Consider the following 20003-nt stretch of genomic DNA (forward strand, 5'->3'; position numbering starts at 1 on the left):
ATGCAGGAAACAAGAGATTCAAGTTCAACCCCTGAGTGGGGAAAATCCCCTAGAGAAGAAATGGCAACCCACTCCAGTATTCTTGCCTGGAAAATTTCATGGACTGAGGAGTCTGGTGGGCTTCAGTCCATGGGACCACAAAGAGTCAAACAAGATCGAGCACAGGGAGCTTTCTTGGTGGACTGTGAAACTTTAAGGTAGTCTCTCTTCATCCTCAAATCATATGGTATAACAAGATTGCGCTGGTGTCTTCTATGTCTGTTTTGCGTTGGCAAGCAGGTTATTTACCACTGGAGCCACCTGGGAAGCCCAAGTGGCAAGCTAATGTACTCTTAAATAGTAGAGCTGGGGGGAGAGCTAACTTCTACTGGTTCCTAGTCCAGTATTCTGAAAACAGGGAAATGTACAGCATTATAGAAAATGATAAGTAGAATTGAGAAGAGGTTTGGGGAAACTCTATGAAGGTCTGGTACATGGCTGTATTCGATCTGATATTTTGATTAAACTGATGAATCAAGATTTAGACAGTACTGTGCTGTGAAGCACTTGTTGAAAGCCCCTATTGCCTATGGTTTATGGTGAGCTGGACCATTGAAGGTTCAAATGGGCCCAAAGTCACTATTGATGTTTAAGTGAAGGAGAACAGCAAAATAGATGATATCAAAGAAGTAGTTCAGCTTTCAGATGATTTTGGAATAGAGTACTGATAACAAATAATTTGTTTCCCTGTGACTTTTCTCCTTTTCAATAGTTTACAACCCTCGTATTTTCTAACAGTAATGTTAAACTAATTTTGCTCTCTTAAAGAGCCAAGATACCTACTGAGAAAGCTGTGACATGATGTATGAGGTATGATAGTAGTGTTTCTGCACCTACAGCGAAAGTTCATTGTTCTTAAAATTAATATAGTGTGTCCAAAAAGTGAAAACCATTTCAGAATAAACTTTGACAGGTTTATAATTATACATTTTAAAATTATTTTATAATAAATCTCTTCTAGAGAGATTAGAGATATCTAGATAAAAAGAAGGTTAATGGCTTTTTACTTTTTTAATGAATTTATTTATTTTTGGCTCACAGCATGTGGGATCTTAGTTTCTCAACCAGGGATTGAATCCATGACACCTGCATTGGAATTGCAATCTTAAATGAAAAGCCCCTGCTTTAAATTTTTAAAAACATTCTTTAAACCAGTGATGCTTCCTTCACCTGTTTAATCAGAGATAGTCCTTTTCTTGATTGGTACAACCCCTGTATTTAATTAAAATAAATGGTTGCATTTAATTTTTGGACATCTGTAAAATGGAAATTACCTTCTTTTTATTTTATTCTAAATTGTGAAATAAGCAAGTGATGAAATTTTAGAAACTACTACTTCTGTACTCAAAAGCCATCTTTAAGCTTTTTGTTTGTTTGTTTTTGCTATTCTCTTAATTTAAGGAATGATTTTTTTTAAATTTATTTAATTGGAGGCTAATTAGTTTACATTATTGTATTGGTTTTGATTCTTTTCTAAAGATATCAATGGTTGAAAAGCTTCAAAACGCAGGAATCGTTTCCACACATTTGTGATACACACATGTGTATCTGTCTGCTATACAGCATTCAGAAAAACCTTTCAAAACTGGTTGTGTCATATCACCCTTCTTGATAATTTCTAAGAATGAATTCCTACTCCTTACCACAATCAGCGTAGTCCCGCATGGTCTGGCTATGGTCTGCTCACCACACACCTCCTGCTTCTCACTAGTTTTTTTATCCCCTGAGATAAAGTTTTCTCCAGTCTTTGCCCACAAACCGCCTCTACATAGAAAACTTCTCAATGTGACTACTTCTCCTTCCAATCTTTGTCTGCAGCTTGTCTGCCCTGCCGCTTGATCAGTATTTCCCTTATTCCATTTATCATAATTTGCCAATGTAAGTGTCCAAATTATATGTATATTATATGTATGTGTACATAAGGAAAGGAAGTATTTCTGCTTTATTTAGCATTATGTTCTATAATCATTCAATAATACATAGTGAATGAATGAGTTTATTCATTCATTCACATTTGACCAAATCTTCTGCTTCTGACCATTGCTATCCTGTCCACACAATCAGCCTAGGACCACCAGGAATAAGCCTATAGTCAGATAAAATCAGATTTATTGATCCACTGTAAAGAGGAATACCACACAGCAGGATTTAGGGGAAAGGGTAGGGTTAAAGTAAAAGTTAAATGAAGAAATATTTGATAGATTCATTTCAAAGCAGGGCTGTGTGTAATGGGGTAAAAATCAGGTCTAAACCACAAAGTAGCTGCAGGGTCTTGGTTCCTTGGAAACTACAAAATTAAGATGTGAAATGTGGCATCCAAAAATGCTTATCTGAAGTTCTGCATCTGAGTTAAAAATGGAGAATTATTCTATCAAGGCCCTTTACATACTTCATGTATAGTTAACCGAAGTTAAGATAATTCACCTTATTGATATGATTTAAGGAAATTATTTACAGACAGTCTATGATTTTAGAGAAGCAAGATTTCTCAGGGAGTAAGAAAAGAGTAGTCATTCAATAAAGGGTGTTGCTTTGACACATGAAAGCTGTGGTTTGTCCTTGGGGGAGCCATGATGCTTGTTGAGTTTGCAGCTGGAATGATGTGCCTTTTATGAGTTGGCAGGGAAGATACTGACCGTCGGAGCTACTTTTCACTCTGTCACTTCATATTCAGAAGTCAGTCATCTTACATTAACAGCTGACATCGTGTCCCATTCAGAGCTCTCGTGTCCTCCGTTTTGCCAGAGCTCTTCTTAGAGCCCCTTTCACATCTTGGTTCCTTAGGCTGTAGATCAAGGGGTTGAGCATGGGCGTGATCACAGTGTAGAATACTGCGATGATCTTGCCCCCAGCCCTGGAGGTCTTTGACTGGGGTCTCATGTACATGAAGATACCAGTTCCATAGAATAAGGCCACCACTGTCAGATGGGAGGCACAGGTGGACAGAGCCTTGTGCCTTCCCGAGGCTGACCGCATCCTGAGAACTGTCAGAAGGATTCGGGCGTAGGAGACAACAATGAGGAGAAAAGGAATGAAGACAATAATGACAGTGAAGACGAAAACCACCATCTCGGTGAACGAGGTGTCAGTGCAAGCCAACCGCAGGACGGAAGGAACCTCACAGAAGAAGTGATCCAGGACATTGGGTCCACAGAAGGGTAAACTCAAGGTGAAGACGTTGATGACCGTGGAACTCAGGAAACTACTGGCCCAAGAAATGCCTGCCAACTGGACACAGGTGCTTTGGTTCATAATGACTGTGTAGTGAAGAGGATGGCAGATGGCCACATATCTGTCATAAGCCATGACTCCAAGGAGAACACATTCAGTCATTCCAAAGGACAGGGAGAAGTACATCTGGGTAGCACATCTAGAAAATGGGATGGTCTTTCTGCCCACCATGTTGGACAGCATTTGTGGGACATCAGTGGATGTATAGCAGATATCCAGAAAGGATAAATTAGTGAGGAAAAAGTACATTGGAGTTTGGAGGCGTGTTTCTATCTGGATGATAGTGATAATAATAATATTCCCCACCACGGTTAATAAATAGAAGAACAAGAACATAATAAAAAGAATGAGCCGCATCTTTGGCTGTGATGAGAGCCCCAGGAACACAAATTCAGTCACAGTGAAGTTTGTTTTTATCATATTCATTTTTGAGGTCACCTCTCTTTCATAGAACCATCCATTCACCCAAAGAAGAAATCAAATGCCTTCTAGGTCACAACGTTGGAAATTTAGGACATATGTAAGACAGCAAGGAGAAGTCTTGGTCTGATGATATGTCTTGAGTATCTGAGTTCTATTACAAGTGGAAAGCATTTCTTCTGCTTTCAAAGGAAATATTCCAAGAGAATAGTCAAAGTCAAATACTCATGAAGTGAAATAGATATTGTTGTCTTTTCTCTAAGGGTGTGTGCTTTTGGCTGTTCATAATCTTTTCAAGGGTTTCCTTGGGGGCTCAGTGGTAAAGAATCTGCCAGCAATGAAGAAGGCACAGGAGATACATGTTCGATCCCTGGGTTTCAGGAAGATCCCCTGGAGGAGAGCACAGCAACCCACGCCAGTATTTTTGTCTGGAGAATCCCATGGACAGAGGATCCTGGTGGGCTACAGTCTAGAGGGTCACAAAGAGTCAGGCAGGACTAAAGTGACTGAGCACGCATGCACACAATCTTTCCAAATCATACCCATTCTTCAAAACGTTACTTATGCTTCTCTCTTCAAATAGATCTAATTATGTCTGTGTTCTGCACCTAGCAACAGCATGTTGTAGCACTCAAGGTAAAAGTAATAAAGGGCTTTGCTTCATGTGCTACCCGCCAACCTTAAAGTAAATGCCGGAACGCTGGCCTGTGTATCTTCTGTATCGCCTTCATGCAGCTTTCTAGTGATTAGACACTCTGATACCCTAAGAACAGAGTGTGCACACAATCACAAAACCAGCGATCGATCACACTAACTGCCAGTTCTCCCAGCTTCACCACTTTCATGAAGAATTCTCTAATTTAAAAAAAAAAAATTCAGAGAAATAATAGCATTAAAAAGGATCCAGACAAGTTAAACTTACTTGGTCGATTCACTGAGAGTTCCTTAGCCACTATGCCTTGTGCTTACCTACTCTTAGTTTATGCACAGAGTTATCAATAGTGTGTGTGCTTCACTGATTTGCAGCAGATCAAAAGCAGGGAGTTGGAAACGTACGGAGTAATGAAGAGTCCTAGAGGTGCGCACAGTTACAATATCAAGAAGCTGCCAGCTCTTCATCTACTCATTCTTCATTCTTTATTTTTCTTTCTTTCTTCCTTTGAAATCTGTCTTATCAATAATCTAGTACGTACCAGATGCTGGGCTTGCTCTGATAAACACAGCAGACATTTTGATACTCTCATAAACCCTACTGTCCATATAAAGTTGAGATGAAGGAAACAAATTGATTCCCAAGAAAGTGAGGAATCTTCATAAATATCCCAAGAAGACATTTATGAACCAAGTAGTAGTTGCAGATCATGAAAAAGACTACTTTATGCAAAACATCATTTTCAAATAATATTAATTTGCACGTGATACATTTTAGACAGTCTTCTTATATTTTGATTTAAATCAAGGCTTTTCAAATCAAACAGCTCAGTGAGCCGATAAGCCAAATGATCTAAAATATGAAGTCCAGAGATAAAGGAAGGATGGGTCTGGACAGAGGCCTTTTAGACTCTCCAAACAATAGTCAGAAAGTCCTTCTGAAAATGAGCCATTCAGGTAATGCTAAGAAGTGATCAGCAAGATAGCAAGGGATATGCAGAGTGAGTTTCTCAGTTGACAGCGAGCTGGCACATGGTGAGCAGGGCCCACCACTGGAGAGTTGAGATCACAGGCCTGGCTCCACTTTTCACCAACTGGGAGGCCTTGCTTGTACAATTCAGACCACCAGTCTGTGCTTAACTCTACTTACCTGCACGGCAGGGGCAAGAGTGGGCATTCTCATAGAGCTGATGGACCAGGTGAATGAAAGAATACATGAAGCACCTAGAACAGAGTCAGCTATATCTTGTAAGGACTCAACTCGATCATTATTTTATATACATATATATGCGATCCTCATTAGGGGATCTTTGTTAAGTGCCCAAGACAGGAATTAAGAGCACTCCTAATCTCTACACCACATGATAGATAAACTAAGTCTTTTAAGAATAGAAAGAAGGGAATGGTTACCCACTCCAGCATTCTTGCCTGGAGAGTTCCATGGACAGAGCAGCCTGGAGGGCTACAATCAGTGGGTCGCCAAGAGTCAGACATAACTGAGTAACTGAGCACACACACACATACACACACAGACACACTGAGGCAATTAAATCACTTTTCCACCTGAACCCAACCCCTAGAAAAAAATATTTCTATATGGAAAAGAAAAAAAAATCACTTAAAAAAGTGACATTAAATGCTACCTATTATAATTCTCTATTACATGACAAACTGTTTAAGTACTTTGCTGATAGTAAATCATATCTTCACAACAATTCCAATAGAACTTATGTACATTTTAAATATGAGAAAATTGATGGTCAGAGAGTATACAACTGTCTCAAAGTTGGGATATTTAGCAAAGTCATAAATTTATACTTGAGTTTACCTAAGTCCAAAATGTCCTTTATTTAAATAATTTATTACTCTATTTTACTACTATTATTATTTTAATATTTCAATAAACAATTGAAATCAGAAACAACACAGATAAAATACCTAAAACTGATAAGTGTTGTGTAGAAATAATCTTCATATCTGTCCTCACCACTTATTCATGCAAAAAAAAAAAAGACATGATATCCATGTGTAAAAACTATAATTCCATGAAAATAAAATAAAGCTTCTTCTATGATAACCACAAATGAGACACTGCTATAATCCAACCCAACCTTTTTATAGATTAAAAATAAAGATAATGAATGCATGCACAGTGAAATCCCTAAGTTATTTGAGTTTTCTCATCTCAGTATCTTAGACTGAATTTTAGATTCTTGAGGGATGATGTCCCAAGACCAGTGATTAAAATTTAATTAATGATTTGTTCTGAGGGAGTCCTGGTTGCTGTGTGTATCAGTTGCTCCCTTCTTTTCCATCTCCTACATTTGAACCAGTACCAGGTTAAACAATACCTTCCAAGTGACCAGGGTATTCTCAACCTTCTGTGTTGCCTAATTCTGGCAATCATAAAAGTAGATGCATTCAACACAAAAAGCAAACTCTAAAGTGTCAAACTCTAAGGCGTCAAAGACCATGCACAGAGTCATGTCCTAAAATCAACTGAATTTAGAGATGATTATGACCCTAGTATACCCACTCCAGTGTTCTTGCCTGGAGAATCCCAGAGACGGGGGAGCCTGGTGGGCTGCTGTCTATGGGGTCACACAGAGTCAGACACGACTGAAGTACTTAGCAGCAGCAGCAGCATGACCCTAGTATACTCTCAATTGTCCACATAGAATATTTGAACTCTAGATTCTCTTCTCCTAGATCATGCTAAACTCTGGAATCATCCACAATTGCATAGCTGATAAACGCAAACTGTTTATAAGGAAACACTAAGGGTAGCATGGAAACTTACAAGTTTTGTAAGCTCAAGTGTATCATCTCACTTTCCTAAATTTATTCATTTTCAAAATGGACATTAAAATATTCAGACCACTACATCACTCCCTTGTTGTGAATCTAAAGGGAAGAAAAAAAGGAAAAATGAAAGTAGGGAAGAAGAGAAGCAAGGAAGGAAGGGAGAAGGAGGGAAGGAGAGAAGAAGAGCAAACTAGAAAGTTAGTATTTATTAAGTACTTTCAATGTGCAAAGAGCCAGCTGAGTCGAATAATGTCTCCACATAATAATATAACTTAATCTCATAATTCTCAACTCCTGAATGCACTATAGTTGGTTGTTGTTCCTTGTTTGATTTTAATATCAATTCCCAGGCCATATTCTGAATCAAAATCTCTGCAAATAGGACTTAGAAATAGGTATTTTTAAAAGCCTCACAGGTGAGCCCTTGAAATCTTATTCTTTCAACATTTTACTGGGAAAAAGATACAACTGTGGATTAGACAAAGCTAAGGACTGATGCTGAAGCTGAAACTCCAATACTTTGGCCACCTCATGTGACGAGTTGACTCACTGGAAAAGAGTCTGATGCTGGGAAGGATTGGGGGTGGGAGGAGACGGGGACGACAGAGAATGAGATGGCTGGATGGCATCACCGACTCCATGGACATGAGTTTGAGTGAACTCCGGGAGTTGGTGATGGACAGGGAGGCCTGGCGTGCTGTGATTCATGGGGTCGCAAAGAGCCGGACACGACTGAGCGACTGAACTGAACTGAACTGAAGCCTGAAATAAGCTGGGCGTTCCATTTGTTACTTCCTTTTTTTTTTCCCTACTGTATTCCAGCTTTTAAGAACCATTGTGTGAAAACCATCTAAAATGTACTACATTCATCTAAGACTTTTCAAAATATCCAATTACATTTTGCTTTAAATGATGCTGGAATCTCCCAGCTTAGATCCCCATGAGTTGTCGTCCCCCTCAGAATGCATTGACCCTGGCATTATGGTGGAAGTTATCCAGTATGCAAAGGAGGAATAGTACATGGTAGACACAGCCTCCTTTGACGTAAATTTTCTCATTTGCATCTCAGGACTCTGAGAAACAGAGGAGACTCCATTTTATTGATATCAGAGCAGATCACGTGATTTGATTTGCATAGTAGTGATATGAAAAGCAATTAAACATTTCTCATATTAATAGATATGCTGTCTAGGGCCATGGTCATCCCAAGAACATATTATAAACCCTGGAGGCTTCTTCAGCAATATGAGATAGCTAATGTGATCCATGGTTTATCATGACATTATGTGTGTATTTATATGTGCACGTATATATCTTTAAATATGTGTAAACACATGTAAAAAGTTTCCAGGTTGCACAGCGGTAAAGAATCCACCTGCCAATGTACAAGATGCAAGAGACAGGGCTTCGATTCCTGATTGGGAAGATCAGCTAGAGTAGGAGATGGCAACTTGCTCCTGTATTCTTGGCTGGAAAATTCCATGGATAGAGGAGCCGGGAGGGCTACAGTCCATGGTGTCACAAACAGTCAGACGTGACTGAGTGCATACAAACACACACATAAAATATAATCATATTTAATACATTTAAATATGATTATATATGTCATTTTCAAAAGATAAATATGCAAGTATACAGTCAGTTTAAGAAGTTAGCAAAATAAACAGAATAATCATAAAGAAAAGAAAGCAACTAATACATACCAGGTATTAATGCAATAAAAATAAAGATAAAATTGAGAGGCTCAACAGAGTCAAAGCTGCCTTTACTCATTGCTTTTCCTTTTTATGTAAAGTCTACTACATTTAAGGCCTCAGTGGACAATGTTTTCCATATCCTGTAGGTTTTAAGACTTTGTATTTTTGTTATCTTTCTGTAATGATGTTGTTTTTAAATGCCATGTACTCAGTGAGTGATATAAACACATTGTAAATTTCAGTTTTCTAATAAAAAATTGTGTAAAATAAATAAATAAATACTAAAAAAAATAAAAATAAAAAGTATGTAGGGAACAAATTATGCTGGATCTTCTGATGAGTTCTTATCAAACTTTACTATACATAATAGCATAGTTTTTTTGTTAAAATGCAGATTTTAATTCAGTAGTTCTGAGTCAGGTCCCAAGAGTCTTCTTTTCAAACAAGATGCTCATGATGCTGGTTTTGAACCACGCTTTTGAGTAGTACCGTTTTAGCTAAATCGTAAGAAGTTTCAGTTTTATTCCGATTACAATATTTGCAAATTTTAAGCAGTAATACACTATGATCCATACAATTTCTGTCCTTTATTAAGCCCATCTTTGAATGAAATGTTCCCTTGGTAGCTCTAATTTTCTTGAAGAGATCTCTAGTCTTTCCCATTCTGTTGTTTTCCTCTATTTCTTTGCATTGATCGCTGAAGAAGTCTTTCTTATCTCTCCTTTCTATTCTTTGGAACTCTGCATTCAAATGGGTATATCTTTCCTTTTCTCCTTTGCTTTTAGCTTCCCTTCTTTTCACAGCTATTTGTAAGGCCTCCTCAGACAGCCATTTTGCTTTTTTGCATTTCTTTTCATGGGGATGGTCTTGATACCTCTCTCCTCTACAATGCCATGAACCTCCGTCCACAGTTCTTCATGCACTCTATCAGATCTAATCCCTTAAATCTATTTCTCACTTCCACTCTATAATCATAAGGGATTTGATTCAGGTCATATCTGAATGGTCTAGTGGTTTTCCCTACATTCTTCAATTTAAATCTGAATTTGACAATAAGGAGCTCATGATCTGAGCCACAGTCAGCTCCTGGTCTTGTTTCTGCTGACGGTATACAGCTTCTCCATCTTTGGCTGCAAAGAATATAATCAATCTGATTTCAGTGTTGACCATCTGGTGATGTCCATGTATAGAGTATTCTCTTGTGACAGAAATGGTATGGACCTAACAGAAGCAGAAGATTTTCAGAAGAGGTGGCAAGAATACACAGAAGAACTGTACAAAAAAGATCTTCAAGACCCAGATAATCACGATGGTGTGGTTACTCACCTACAGCCAGACATCCTGGAATGTGAAGTCAAGTGGGCCTTAGAAAGTATCACTACAAACAAAGCTAGTGGAGGTGATGGAATTCCAGTTGAGATATTTCAAATCATGAAAGATGATGCTGTGAAAGTGCTGCACTCAATATGCCAGCAAATGTGAAAACTCAGCAGTGGCCACAGGACTGGAAAAGGTCAGCTTTCTAACTGTTCTCATTCTTTACCCTCTTCTTCGCCTCCCCAGCAGCTTTGAACTCGGTGTCCTAGCTATCTGGATCTCCCAGATATTTGCACGATGGGTACCTATTTATTATCCCGGCCCCCCTCTGTTTGATCAAACTGTTGCACAAAATCCCTGTTCCCTCCCTATGAGAGTCTGTCATTCCCTAAACACTTTAACCTCTTTTATTTCCTTCACAGTATTCAACACCATCCGAAATCATTTGTTATCTCATTTCATTGAGATATAAGTTTTAACACAGAAACCTGGTAAATGAATAAGTATATCCTTGCTCTTCATAAAATTTAAGAACAGGAAAATAACATCAGCTCCTTGAGAGCAGTGGTTTTGTTATATCTCTAGCACCAGAGTTGCCCTGAGGGCCTGTTCAGTAAATACCTATTTTTCAAGGGCTGTTTTCTTTTTTTTCTCTTCAAGCCACCAAACACATCTCGGAGCGGTCCTGCAGAGGGTACAAGGTCCAGGCCTGGCTGGAATTTCTGAGGGCAAAATCCACCAGTGCAGTGGTGGCTGCCGTAGTCCGAACCTGAGACGTGATGGGCTTTTGCCTCCATTGCACTGTCCTGTTCCTTTCCGCTGAGGCCACGGCCGCTCCCCTACACCTCTCCACCTGCACCCCTCTTGCCACCAGGCATGCCAGCTGCTCCCACTGCCCATCCGGGGCCACCCTGGTGGTCACAGGCTGGCTGTGGGGTGAGCCCCTGGCGCCCGCCGCCTCAGACAGCGATCCCAGTTGACGGTACCTCCGCTGTCTCTACGCGGCCACTGTCGCCTCTCCCGTCTGCATGACTTGCTCCACTGAGAGCTGAAGGACGACTGCTGGAGCGGCTGGTACTTCTGACCGGCTGCTTTCTGCAGTGGCACAGTTCTGCTCTGAGGCCGGGAGGCGGGCACACGCTGGGGCAGCCCTGCTCCACCATTGGCCGGCGCCCCAGTAAACCCCGCCCCCAGGCAGGAGGCTGTCGGTAACTGAAGACCGACCGTTAGTGGCCCCCTCAGCCATTGGTTGCTGCCGCAGCAAGCCCCGCCCCTATGCAAATAAAGGCGCCCGCATGCAGACGCACGGAGGATGGCGCTCTGACCGGTGAGTCTCCCTTTCTCTGTCAGTTAGCTTTCGGACTAGTCTTTATCCTTTGTTCCAACAACTCGTCTCCGGATTCGTTGGCCTGGAGCAACAAGCAGAACGAGCTTGGGCTCCTTAATCCCAGCCTCTGTCCAAGGGAGTCGAACTTGGAGGACTTCCCAGTCCCACTTCAGGGACGCCAACATGCAACCATGGAGAACCTTGTATGGTGGCCAAGGTGCACTTCAGGCACGTGGACTGTGGACACACTTGTGTTCCGCCCTCGAAGAGCAGACAGCTTTATTAACAAGACTAAAATAAATTTAATAGATAAATTAACACTCCAGAGCGACGTCGGACACACCCAGGGGAGGGGTGGGAGGCAGCGCCTGCGCAGTACCTGCCACCATCGCGGAGGGTCCCGGGTTCCGTCCCCAGGAGGCGGGTGAAAAGAAGCCTCCTGAGGCCACGGTGCGCAGCCTGGGCCGGGGCCGACCTGACTCCCTCTCACTGGTCCTGGAGATGCCCCGGCCTGAGGCACTCCGCGATAAAGAGATGGAAGAGCTGGCGAAGAACAGGCCGAGACAGCCAAGGGCGAGTCTGCAAGCAGACCTTGTCAGGTGACTGCGAGCCGTTCCACCCGCTGTCCGTGGACCTGGACGGGTTCCTGCTGGAGAAGGGCCTCCCCCAGGCCCCAGCCACCTGGCTGAGAACCTGGCGCTGCCCGTGGCCGAGCTGGAACGGAAGGAGTGTCTTCCAGGGTGTCCCCACTGCTCCTCCATCATCCTCTTCAGCCCTCAGAAACCTGTCCAGCCGAAGTTGGTGCTGGGTCTTTGGGAGGACCACCTCCCATACGAGGAAGCCCCCTGCCTGTGGTGGGCTGCTGGTGAGCACACACCCAGTGAGGCCCGGCTCCCGGGACTTTGGCCGGGGGAGGGCTTGGTGGGCCCGCAGTGGGGAGAAGCCGTCTGCTCCCCGCCCTGCAGCACAGCCCTCCCCTCCAACCTGGGGACTCCAGCATAAGTCAAGGCCACGGCAGCAGCAGTTGGAGCCTTTGTGTTGGCTTCTGTGCTGCAGGTGGTCAGGACACGGTGGTGAGCTGCATTTTCACGGCTGCTCTTACTCTCAGTCCGATTTCTGGTAAGCTCAGGCAATGATGTCAATGCCAGCTGACATTTATTTAGTACTTACCTTACGCCAGGCATAAACACATAACCCTCACCAAACTGATACTCGTATCCCCGTTTTATAGGTGAGGAGAGAGAGGCACAGAGAAGGTCAGGAACTTGCTCAAGGTCACACAGATAGTAGGCAACAGAGGTAGTACTAGAACCGGAACGTCTGCTGGAGAAGGGCCTCCCCACCGGCCCTCAAGTACTGCTTAGCCAGGGACTGCTGAGGCGCTGGCGCTAAGAAGATAGTCTGGCAGCGAGCGAGGACCATCATCATCTCTGGGATTCTTCCTTCAGCCTCTGGTCCTTTTTCAGTTTTACCTCCAGGAGTTGGTTTGTTTGATTTTTCCCATGCCTCTTGGACATGAATCCAGCAGAGCAGATATGGCCTCCTTTTCAAAGGAGTGTGTAGAGTTTTTTGTAGACTCATTGAAAGACATACAGGGTGATGTCTCTTGGGAAGAATCCCAGGAACTGGTCTGGAACCCAGAGAAATTTTACCAAAGGATTCTCATACTGGGTTTTTTTGTTTTTTTAGTTTTCATTGTGGAAAACTTTCCACAGGCAAAAGCAAAAGGCTTCCATAATGAACCTCCAAGTAACTGTCACTCAGCTTCCATAATGCTTGACTCATAACTAGTCTTGTTTTCTGTAGCCCTTTCCATTCCCCATTCTTGATTGTTTTCAATCAATTCCTAGATATTATATAATTTCATCCATAAATACTTCAAAATATATAAAATATAAGAATTATTTTAAAAAGCAGAGCAACAATACCAGTTTTACATCTGAAATGACACTCAAATGTTAAAAAAAGAAAAATAGAGATAGCGATAATCAAAATTCTAAGGAGTCAGTGTAGTCTTCCAGAAAAATAAAGCACTGGCAATAATGTCTACTGTGCTTTGGCCTCTGTGCCTTGAACCTCGCATATAGTAAATGAGGGAGATAAGATGATATTTTTCACCTAGCTCTGATATTCTAATAGTTTTCATGACTAGGTGGATTTTCCTGTACCTATGGGTCTGGGTACTCTTTAACATACCCTCAAAGCTTTTATTAATAATTTCAGTAGTATTTGATCTGTCTCCCCTACCAGAATGTACACTTGTTATGGACCAAGAACTTGTCTTCTTATTCACTGCTAGATCCTCAGGGTCTAGTGGGCAAATTGTGAAGAGTCTTGTGTGCTGAGTCAAGGAGTTTGAACTTTATCCTGAAAGAATGAAGAGTCATGGAAGGAATTCAGTGAGAGAAAATGCATCACCAGAAGTGTTTTTAAGAAAGATAGGATTTGTGGAAGATAGCAGTAGCTAATTAGGAGGTTATTCTTGTGATCCTGAGCTAAAGGAGCAAAGCTATGTACTTAGGCAATAGATATGAAGTTGGACAATTTGGAGCTTGTGGAAGAGAAGTAGAATTAACTTGGCTTTAAAAGAGACATTCAAACCAAAGGCCACTTAGAGAAGCCCAGGTAAGGCCGATGGAGGGAAACTGTGGACCCCACTCCTGTTCAGACTGACAGCATCAGTTCCCTCCCGGCAAGCTCAGACTCTTGGTGCAGTATCAGCCAGTGATCAAGATGCGGTGGGACAGCTGACGAGGGTGAAGCACGGTGAGTCATGCTGGTCACCACTCGCAGGTTCGGTGTAGACTATTCATTAAGTACAGGGAGGGTTTGGCCACTCAAATCGCAACTACTACAGTGTCACCTACTTGGCAGTTATTCAGGTAACAGATTCAAATATCTTGAGTGCTTCAGTAAACATGGATTGTATAATTTAATGTATGATAGAATCCCAGCCCACAAACCCCAAAGTCTCTGAGAGGTTCAGTAACTTGCCCACGTTCACTAGGTTAGTGGGTAACAGAGCCAGGCTTTGGGCACAGGCAGAATGTCTCTGAGAGTGCATGCTTTAAAAATTCATGCGACATGCAGCCTACCACCTTGCCCATCCACCCAGGTGAGAGGTGAATACAGCCATTTAATACTGCAGATTACCAAATATAAGGAGAGGAGGTAATAAAATATGAATTTGTAACAACCTTTCGTTGTTCAGCCAAGTCCCTGCCAGGGCGTCTAATGCCTGGAGGAGAAAGGATTTGAATTCTGTAGAATCACTCAGCAGTTGAGCTCAAGAACATAAAAAGAGCTGTCTAAAATGAGTTTTGAATTTTATCCCAAAAGAATGAGGAGTCATGGAAGGAAATCAGTGAGAGAGGGTGAAGCTGTTGCCTGAATATCTACCAAGTAGGCAGACATTGTGGAGAAGGCAATGGCACGCCACTCCAGTACTCTTGCCTAGAAAATCCCATGGATGGAGGAGCCTGGTAGGCTGCAGTCCATGGGGTCGCTAAGGGTCGGACACGACTGAGCGACTTCACTTTCCCTTTTCACTTTCACACATTGGAGAAGGAAATGGCAACCCACTCCAGTGTTCTTGCCTGGAGAATCCCAGGGACGGGGGAGCCTGGTGGGCTTCCATCTATGGGGTCACACAGAGTCGGACACGACTCAAGTGACTTAGCAGCAGCAGGCAGACATTGTAGCAGTTGTAATTTGATTGGCCAAATCCTCACTGTACTTAGCAAATAATCTACACTGGACCTGTGAGAGGTGACCACCATTACTTACCATGTTTCACCCTCTTCTGTTAATGTAGAACCACAGGGTAATGCTCATGAGCTTTTTTCTAAAGACCATGGCAGGATTAATGTTGCAGCAAAAATAGAAATGAATAAACGGCCTTAAACACAAACCAGCTAAACAGGTCTGCAAGAGTTAAACAATCTGGGTTATTCTTTGGCTGTTGCTCTAACAAACACTTGTAGGTAGACATGCCTTTCACAAAGCGAATTACTCTCTGACTCCGTATGAATTATACTCTGCACCTGTCATTCTTCTCCCGCTACAATCCCTTGTAGCAGTCTGGATTTCAGAAAAAAAAAAAAAAAAGTCACAGGCAGATAACCTCAGAGATACTAGACTGTTACTGAACCTCCTGATGCTGGCTTGACCATAGATTTTGCCGAAGAAAGGAAGAATGAAAGAGTTTCACCACTCTGATCATTTTCACCTACCCCAGACCGTGAGCCCTGGCTATAAAACCTCTCCCTACTTCCCTGAGAGGAAGGCACAGTTCTTGAGGTGCTAGCCTTCTATGTTCCTTCTTTGACTGGCAAAGAAATAAAGTTACTCTATGTCTTTTCTCCAAAACCCTGTCTCCTATTTCTGTTCAGCAGCAGTGCCAAGATTCTGCCAACATTGATAAAGTGAGGCAGGGACTTAATCATGTTAATAAACCGAGGCATGTGAGTATGTCTCATGATGGGAACAGAGTTCAGGATGAGGATCCTGGCTGTGTAAGGCCCCCGGAGTCCTTCAGACAGGTGACAATGAGAACGGATTCGGGGAAAGAAGAAAGAGGGGCACCCGGGTTGGCAGATGTCTTCTAACGGGAAGAAGTCTGATAATCCTTTCATGGCGATGCCCTCCGCAGTTCAAAAGGCGTATACGTGCATTGAACCTGGACTGGCGATTCTTTTCACATATGATAATGTTTCAATGCCATTCTCCCAAATCATCCCACCCTCACCCTCTCCCACAGAGTCCAAAAGACTGTTCTATACATCTGTGTCTCTTTTGCTGTCTCATATACAGGGTTAAGGTTATCATCTTTCTAAATTCCATATATATACGTTAGTATACTGTATTGGTGTTTTTCTTTCTGGCTTACTTCACTCTCATCCACCTCATTAGAACTGATTCAAATGTATTCTTTTTAATTGCCGAGTAATACTCCATTGTGTATATGCACCAAAGCTTTCTTATCCATTCGTCTGCAGATGGACATCTAGGTTGCTTCCATGTCCTGGCTATTGTAAACAGTGCTGCAATGAACATTGGGATACATGTGTCTCTTTCAATTCTGGTTTCCTCAGTGTGTATGCCCAGGAGTGGGATTGCTGGGCCATATGGCAGTTCTATTTCCAGTTTTTTGAGGAATCTCCACACTGTTCTCCATAGTGGTTGTACTAGTTTGCTTTCCCACCAACAGTGTAAGAGGGTTCCCTTTTCTCCACACACTCTCCAGCATTTTTTGCATGTAGACTTTTGGATAGCAGCCATTCTGACTGGTGTGAAATGGTACCTCATTGTGGTTTTGATTTGCATTTCTCTGATTATGAGGGATGTTGAGCATCTTTTCATGTGTTTGTTAGCCATCTGTATGTCTTCTTCGGAGAAATGTCTGTTTAGTTCTTTGGCCCATGTTTTGATTGGGTCGTTTGTTTTTCTGGAATTCAGCTGCAGGAGTTGCTTGTATATTTTTGAGATTAATCCTTTGTCAGTGGCTTCATTTGCTATTATTTTCTCCCATTCTGAAGGCTGTCTTTTCACCTTGCTTATAGTTTCCTTTGCTGTGCAGAAGCTTTTAATTTTAATTAGATCCCATTTGTTTATTTTTGCTTTTATTTTCAATATTCTGGGAGGTGGGTCATGGAGGTCAGGATGCTCGGGACTGGTGTACTGGGGTGAACCACAGGGATGGGATAGGGAGGGATGTGGGAGGGGGGTTCAAGATGGGGAACACATGTACACCCAGGGCAGATTCATGTCAATGTATGGCAAAACCAATACAATAATGTAAAGTATTCCTGGGATAAAGCCCACTTGGTCATGATGTATGATCTTCTTAATGTGTTGTTGGATTCTGATTGCTAGAATTTTGTTAAGGATTTTTGCATCTATGTTCATCAGTGATATTGGCCTGTAGTTTTCTTTTTTTGTGGGGTCTTTACCAGGTTTTGGGATTAGGGTGATGGTGACCTCATAGAATGAGTTTGGAAGTTTCCCTTCCTCAGCAATTTTCTGGAAGAGTTTGAGTAGAATAGGTGTTAGCTCTTCTCTAAAGGAATGCAAGGATTCTTCAATATCCGCAAATCAATCAATGTAATACACCACATTAACAAACTGAAAAATAAAAATCATATGATTATCTCAATAGATGCAGAGAAAGCCTTTGACAAAATTCAACATCCATTTATGATAAAAACTCTCCAGAAAGTGGGAATAGAAGGGACATACCTCAACATAATAAAAGCTATATATGACAAACCCACAGCAAACATTATCCTCAATGGTGAAAAACTGAAAGCATTTCCCCTAAAGTCAGGAACAAGACAAGGGTGCCCACTCTCACCACTACTATTCAACATAGTTCTGGAAGTTTTGGCCACAGCAATCAGAGCAGAAAAAGACATAAAAGGAATACAAATTGGAAAAGAAGAAGTAAAACTTTCACTGTTCGCTGATGACATGATCCTCTACACAGAAAACCCTAGAGACTCTACCAGAAAACTACTAGAGCTGATCAATGATTACAGTAACGTTGCAGGATATAAAATCAACACACAGAAATCCCTTGCATTCCTATACACTAATAATGAGAAAATAGAAAGAGAAATTAAGGAAACTATTCCATTCACTGTTGCAACGAAAAGAATTAAATACTTAGGAATATATCTACCTAAGGAAACAAAAGACTTGTACATAGAAAACTATAAAACACTACTGAAAGCAATCAAAGAGGACACTAATAGATGGAGAAATATACCATGCTCATGGATTGGAAGAATAAATATTGTAAAAATAAGTATACTACCCAAAGTAATTTATACATTCAATGCAATCCCTATCAAGCTACCAATGATATTTTTCACAGAACTAGAACAAATAATCTCACAATTTGTATGGAAATACAAAAAACTTCGAATAGCCAAAGCAATCTTGAGGAAGAAAAATGGAACTGGGGGAATTAACCTGCCGGACTTCAGGCTCTACTACAAAGCCACAGTCATCAAGACAGTATGGTACTGGCATAAAGACAGAAATATAGATAAATGGAACAAAATAGAAAGCCCAGAGATAAATCCACGCACCTATGGACACCTCATCTTTGACAAAGGAGGCAAGAATATAAAATGGAGAAAGGACAGTCTCTTTAACAAGTGGTGCTGGGAAAACTGGTCAGCCACTTGTAAAAGAATGAAACTAGAACACTTCCTAACACCATACACAAAAATAAACTCAAAATGGATTAGAGAGCTAAATGTAAGACCAGAAACTATAAAACTCCTAGAGGAGAACGTAGGCAAAACACTCTCCGACATAAATCACAGCAGGATCCTCCATGACCCACTTCCCAGAATATTGGAAATAAAAGCAAAAATAAACAAATGGGACCTAATTAAAATCAAAAGCTTCTGCACAGCAAAGGAAACTATAAGCAAGGTGAAAAGACAGCCTTCGAAATGGGAGAAAATAATAACAAATGAAGCAACTGATAAAGGATTAATCTCCAAAATATACAAGCAGCTCCTGCAGCTCAATTCCAGAAAAATAAGTGACCCAATCAAAAAATGGGCCAAAGATCTAAACAGACATTTCTCCAAAGAAGACATACAGATGGCTAACAAACACAAGAAAAAATGCTCAACATCCCTCATAATCAGAGAGATGCAAATCAAAACCACAATGAGGTACCATTTCACACCAGTCAGAATGGCTGCTATCCAAAAGTCTACATGCAATAAATGCTGGAGAGGATGTGGAGAGAAAGGAACCCTCTTACACTGTTGGTGGGAATGCAAACTAGTACAGCCACTATGGAGAACAGTGTGGAGATTCCTCAAAAAACTGGAAATAGAACTGCCATATGATCCAGCAATCACACTCCTGGGCATACACACCAAGGAAACCAGAATTGAAAGAGACACATGTACTCCAATGTTCATTGCAGCACTGTTTATAATAGCCAGGGCATGGAAGCAACCTAGATGTCCATCTGCAGACGAATGGATAAGAAAGCTTTGGTACATATACACAATGGAGTATTTCTCAGCCATTAAAAAGAATACATTTGAATCAGTTCTAATGAGGTGGATGAAACTGGAGCCTATTATACAGAGTGAAGTAAGCCAGAAAGTAAAACACCATACAGCATACTAACGCATATATATGGAATTTAGAAAGATGAAAATGATAACCCTGTATACGAGACACAGATGTATAGATCAGTCTTTGGGACTCTGTGGGAGAGGGTGAGGGTGGGATGATTTGGGAGAATGTCATTGAAACACGTATGTTGTCATATGTGAAATGAATCACTAGTTCAGGGTCAATGCATGTTATAGGATGCTCGGGGCTGGCATGCAGGGATGACCCAGAGGGAGGATAAAGGGAGGAGGGAGGTGGGAGGGGGGTTCAGGAGGGGGAACTTATGTAAACCCGGGGTGAATTCATGTCAATGTATGGCAAAACCAACCAATATAATATTGTAAAATAATTTGCCTCCAATAAAAAAT

General features: G+C 41.5%; 1 protein-coding gene across 1 annotated transcript; it reads right to left on the minus strand.

The window, feature by feature from the left end:
• Positions 1–2754: 2754 nt before the first annotated feature.
• Positions 2755–3696, minus strand: LOC129537473 (olfactory receptor 10A7-like). Its single transcript, XM_055396865.1, has one exon. The coding sequence runs from the start codon at positions 3694–3696 to the stop codon at positions 2755–2757; it is 942 nt and encodes a 313-aa protein (XP_055252840.1).
• Between the last annotated feature and the right edge of the window lie 16307 nt (positions 3697–20003).

This window comes from Moschus berezovskii, chromosome 14 (assembly GCF_049115385.1).
Source record: "Moschus berezovskii isolate FMDL1 chromosome 14, NW_MosBer_1.0, whole genome shotgun sequence".
Taxonomy (NCBI): Eukaryota; Metazoa; Chordata; class Mammalia; order Artiodactyla; family Moschidae; genus Moschus; species Moschus berezovskii.